General features: G+C 35.6%; 1 protein-coding gene across 1 annotated transcript in view; it reads left to right on the forward strand.

The window, feature by feature from the left end:
• The first annotated feature begins 3,518 nt into the window (after positions 1-3,518).
• lama1 (laminin, alpha 1) overlaps positions 3,519-5,359 on the forward strand; it is a 45,851-nt gene continuing 44,010 nt past the window's right edge. Inside the window, exon 1 of the mRNA XM_043225649.1 lies at positions 3,519-3,728. Within this exon, the coding sequence (XP_043081584.1) occupies positions 3,656-3,728 (73 nt within the window). The 5' untranslated portion in view covers positions 3,519-3,655. The remainder of the gene's footprint in view (positions 3,729-5,359) is intronic.

Raw genomic sequence — 5,359 nt, forward strand, 5'->3', positions numbered from 1 at the left:
CATGGGTCTCTTGTTTGTCTGCCGTTTTCCAGAAAAATCCCTTTCAAGTCCCACACATTCTTTGATTTCGCATCCATTTTTTGTGTTTGAACCCTTTCCAGCAATGACCGTGTGATTTTGAGATCCACTTTTTCACACCGAGCACCACTGTAGAAGAGGGACTCGTACGCATCAGAGAAAAACCACGCTTTTCGGGTTTGAAGATCAGAGTAAAATTGTATTATTTTGTCTTTTGGAAACCCAGTATCTTCTGTGGCCTCTGAGGGATAGCACTAAATGTAAAAAAAAGGTATGATATTTAGGCACAATGTTAAAAATGTACACATTTCCATTTTGTTCAAAAGTTTTCACGCCCCTGGCTCTCAAGCACGGCCTTTCCTTCTGGAGCGCCGGTGAGGGCTTGAACTTAATATTTGGATACGAGTGCCTCGGTTGTCTAAAGACAGATCTCAAAATCCTACAGTCATTGTCGGAAAGGGTTCGAAAGCATGAGAAAACATTTGTCAGAGCCGAAGAATTTTTCTGAAGAACAGCCGGTCAGGATAAACAAGAGACTCGACTTTCACTAAACAAACAAAAAAACACAGTTCATTCAGATAACAACTCAATATCAGGAATAAAGGGGGTTATAAACTTTTGAACGGGTTCATTTTTCAAAATGTAACTATTATTTTCTCTCGCGGGCGACATGTAAACATATTTACTTGAAATATCTTATTCCGGTCGGTACTAAATACACAATAACATGCATCTTGTTAAAATAATTAACATTTTGGTGGATGAAGTATCTGAGCGACACACTACAAGCACAGACAGTATACCAGAAAATTACTCCGTTTAGAATATTACTTAAAGTGTGCAATACTGATTCTACTTCAGTATGAAGAGCATTTTTTTTACTTAAGAAGTAAATGCAAAATGCAAAAGGAGCGAATGAATATTTAAGAAATGTGTATTCATAGTTTGAGCAGCAAGACTGCGTTCACTTTCATTTGGTATCTTTGGGTAAGAATAAGAGGCACTTCATCTTGTACTTCGTCTCTTTTTGATTACAACATAAGAAAATATAGATGTATTTACACGGTTTCATGAAGCACAGAGTGGACACGGACGCGTTTCAGCTGGGGTTTCAAATGCATACGTAATATTGTGACTTAAGTGTAAATCACTTAATGCTAACTTTAAATTAGTAAACAATATTACATTAGTTATCAGGCTAATATCTGGAGAAAAAACTGTGTGATATTATGTGATATAGAGTAACTGTAATAAACTATATATTTATATATATATATATATATATATATATAAAGACATACAAAGCGGCTTTTATCTCACAGTGCTCACTTTATTCTCATTTTTGACTTTGTTCACAAAATATTACAACCTTGTTACCTATGTTACATTTATTTTTACATTTATTTGTTTCCAGTTATTTTAGCTTTACAATGATACGCTGCTTGACATTGCAAGCTGTCATATGTTATCATACAATGTTTCCATATTATTAGCGTGACGTATCTGGACTCTTTTGTTGTTTTCGTGTCCCAGGTGCTTTCAGTTAATTGTCTCATTGTCTTCAGGTGTGTCTTGTTAATTACGTCATTGACTTTGTGCATTTAATTCCTGTGTGTTTGTCCGATCTTGTCGTTTATCGTGTGGTTTTGTTCTGTCTGCAACTATATTGTTGATTTGTGTGTAGAAGATTAAAAACTGTTAATGTTATGTTCTCGTCTAACACTGATTTGTAGAGCAAATAGTTCAATTGTTTAATTATATATAATCAATTATTTATATATGTATATTAGTGGCTAATCAAACAAGTCTTGCACATTTACAGAAAATAGCTTATTCTGCTTTGCAAAATGACGGCAATAATGAGAAAGACCGCAAAACCACTACAGACCTTGATGAGGTCCAGCTTGAGGTCAGATCTGCTCGCCCGGGCTGGGTCCAGAAGATGGCAGCAAAACCCACAGGAAGAAGACCGACGTGAAGCTCTGCAGCTCAGGTGAACATCCTCAACCGAGCACTTCTGAGGACATGTACCATCCACATCGGTTGAGTTAAACTACAAGACACGACAAGTGAAAACTTGGAAACTGAACCTAAACATGTTTGCATTTCATGAAGGAAGTAAGTGACTGCGAAGTGAAGCCCAACAACAATAGTGATGATATGACTGTATGCTTGAGTAAAATAACGATTTCTTTATGGACAATTACTCGAGTAGCTCATGGCAAGTACAGCTATTTAATAAACGTATATTAAAACTACATTTTTAAATTAAAAACAAATCAGGATTGGTGAGTAACCCACTCTTATTATTATTATTATAATAATTTATTTATTTTTAAATGTGAAAATATTATTTGACTTCAACTGTTAAAGTGGAGAAGTTGAAAAAACACAAACAAATATAATTTCTGTTTTTCAGGGGGGGGGCTGCTAGTTGTAGTTCATGCATCTTTTTTGAAAAAACATTCTTTGATAAAGAAAAGGCTCCTTGAATCATGTTCAATTACATTTGCAAGTTTTGACGAGTAGTCGAAAAATTTAATCATTGATATTTGGTCAAATGAACAAAACCGCTTAGCATTGCCTTGCATTCTGATATTTGTTTTTTTTTCTTTATTTGTTACTGATATTTTACTTACAAAAACACATCAATTCACTACAGAAGGCCTTTATTCATCTCCCAGAGGCGCTTTTTTATTATGAATGGATGCACTTTATTAGAATTCTTTTGATCTGCTGAACAAAAACAACCATTCATTGCCATTAGAAAGACATTTTTCAATATAACTCCAATTGGGGGTGTGTGTGTGTGTGTGTGTGTGTGTGTGTGTGTGTGTGTGTGTGTGTGTGTGTGTGTGTGTGTGTGTGTGTGTGTGTGTAGGATGCCTTGATGGAGGGTAAATATTGGGCTAATTTTCATTTTAGGGTGAACTAACCCTTTAATGAATCATCAGACCAACAATAATTAACTCCTAATTTATATAGCGTTATTTGTTTTGAGTCCTTTCACTAGATATTTATGATAAATCAAAGTAAGCGCCGAGCGAGTTTTAGCGCGCGTTGCTATGGAGTTGCTAGCGTCGAGGCCTGACTGGGTTTTCCGCCGCCACTTAGTTTAAAGGCTCTTTCGGTGAATTGTACAAAATCATACAAACTCACGATAATTCTTAGCATATATTGTCGGGAGATAAAATTGAAAATCTGGCCGCTTAATTATCGCCACGCGATATAGTTTATGAGCGACGCGCCGACGTTTCGGGCGGGAAATAATGCGCGGTAACGACAGCGACTCTTGGCCAGCGAATTGTCTACGATAACGAAACGTCGCAAATAACGCAAACCGTGCAACTTTAACTAAAAGGGACTTTGCTGCGACGCGAGTTTAACCCCGAAAAGGCCCCTAAATTGCTAAGAAATTCTCGTAGCAGATGGTACGTTCCAGCGGGACCCCCTTCCCCCTGAAGCTCATGGAACATTCCAGCGGCGCACTGTAGCGGGACTCTGAATGAAAGAGACTGAACTTTGAATGAGAAAAAGACAGAACCGATGGACGTCCACCGCAGACTCTGACGATTTCAGCTTCATAAAGTAGTTTATCGGTTGAGTTATTTTAGAGCGACCGGCGAAGAAGACGAGGATGAGGATGAAGATGCTGTGGCCGTTTGCGGTGATTTTCTCCTCACTGGTTTGTGTGGAGGCGCAGCAAAGAGGTGAGAACCGGTCTGCCCTCAGACATTAAACTGACGATTTTTTCGTTGCTCGGGCTAAGAGGTAAAACTGTAAATGGAAAAAAGTAGAAGGGATATATTGAATGTAAGGTTTTAGCAAAGAACATCGGCGTAGGACGCAAACTTCTTACTCGTTTATTACTGATCTCCGTGCAGAAAGTGCTTCGTAGTGATTCAATGGCACTGAAAACATTTCCATTTCCAGAAAACATGAGGTAAATGTGCAGAACTATCGGGTTTGTTAAAGTTAGACGAGTGCTATTCATACAAATCTGTATTTTTAGCTTATTTCTAATAAATGAGTAATGAATTAAACTTTTTTTTTTATCGGGCATTGGCTCGCCTTAAAGGGATAGTTCACCGAAAAATAAAAGTATATTTTGATGAACGTGAACCAAACAGTTGGCGGTAGCCATCGACTTAGTTTTTTCCCTTATACTATGGAAGTCAATGGGTGCCAGCATCTGTTTGGTTACCAGCGATCTCCAAAACATCATTTTTTATGTTCAGCCGAAGAAACTCATACTCCCAATTAAATTTAACCGCTAAACACTTAATTCAGTGATTTTTATTTTTATTATTAATATTATTATTATTTTTACTTGCAGACGCTTCATATAATCTAATTAACTTGCCACAAAGTGAATATCACGTGACCAGGGCTCTTAGACCTGATGCTGATAGCATTTGCGTAGATTTGCCACATTAACGAGATTTCTCACCTGCTGGTTTGTCTAACGTGTTTAACACATGAGGTCAGAAAGCCCATGTAGGTTTAGCTGTGACCCGTAAAAGCAGCGAGTGTCTGCTTACACCTCGGTCCTGTGAAGAGAACAGGAAGTGGAAATGTTATAGGCCCAACTTTCATCTGAGCCGTGTGTGTTCTTTGTGTTTATTCCAGCTGAATGTATGTGAATGAGCCCGGGTCACATGAGAGCTCTGTACCGCTCCATTAACGGATAATCCTGGATATTTAGTCCTAGTGGGTTAGTTAACTGGACATAAAAGCCTCTCAGTGTGATGTTTTCTCTTGAGTAACTTTGATGGACTTTCAGTTCCAGAGCAGATCAGGTGATATATATATATATATATATATATAAGTTAATTTTCAAAAACAGACAAATCCACTTTTAACAATTCTCAAAAAATCATGTTTTTTTTTGCACAATCCAGTTAATCTCAATTAATCTCAATTAGGTTAATAAAATAACAAAAAAAATAAAGCTAACTGACACAAAATATGTACTTTTCATGAAGACATTAAAAATATATTTATATATATATATATGTGTATATATATATAAAAATAATAATATATATATATATATAATATTTTATAAAAAAAAAATATAATATATATATATATATATATATATATATATATATATATATATATATATATATATATATATATATATATATATATATATATATATATATATATTGTAATGCATTACTGGCAATATTTTCAATTAGTCTAAATTTCACAAAGAAGTACAAAAAAACGTGAGTAACACATGATATTTTAAAGGAGAAAGACCAAGAGTATTTACTTATAAAACATGTATCAGTAATCTTCAAAAAAGCATTTTTACAGCGTAAATGCACTGTAA

Source organism: Puntigrus tetrazona, chromosome 24, assembly GCF_018831695.1.
Source record: "Puntigrus tetrazona isolate hp1 chromosome 24, ASM1883169v1, whole genome shotgun sequence".
NCBI lineage: Eukaryota > Metazoa > Chordata > Actinopteri > Cypriniformes > Cyprinidae > Puntigrus > Puntigrus tetrazona.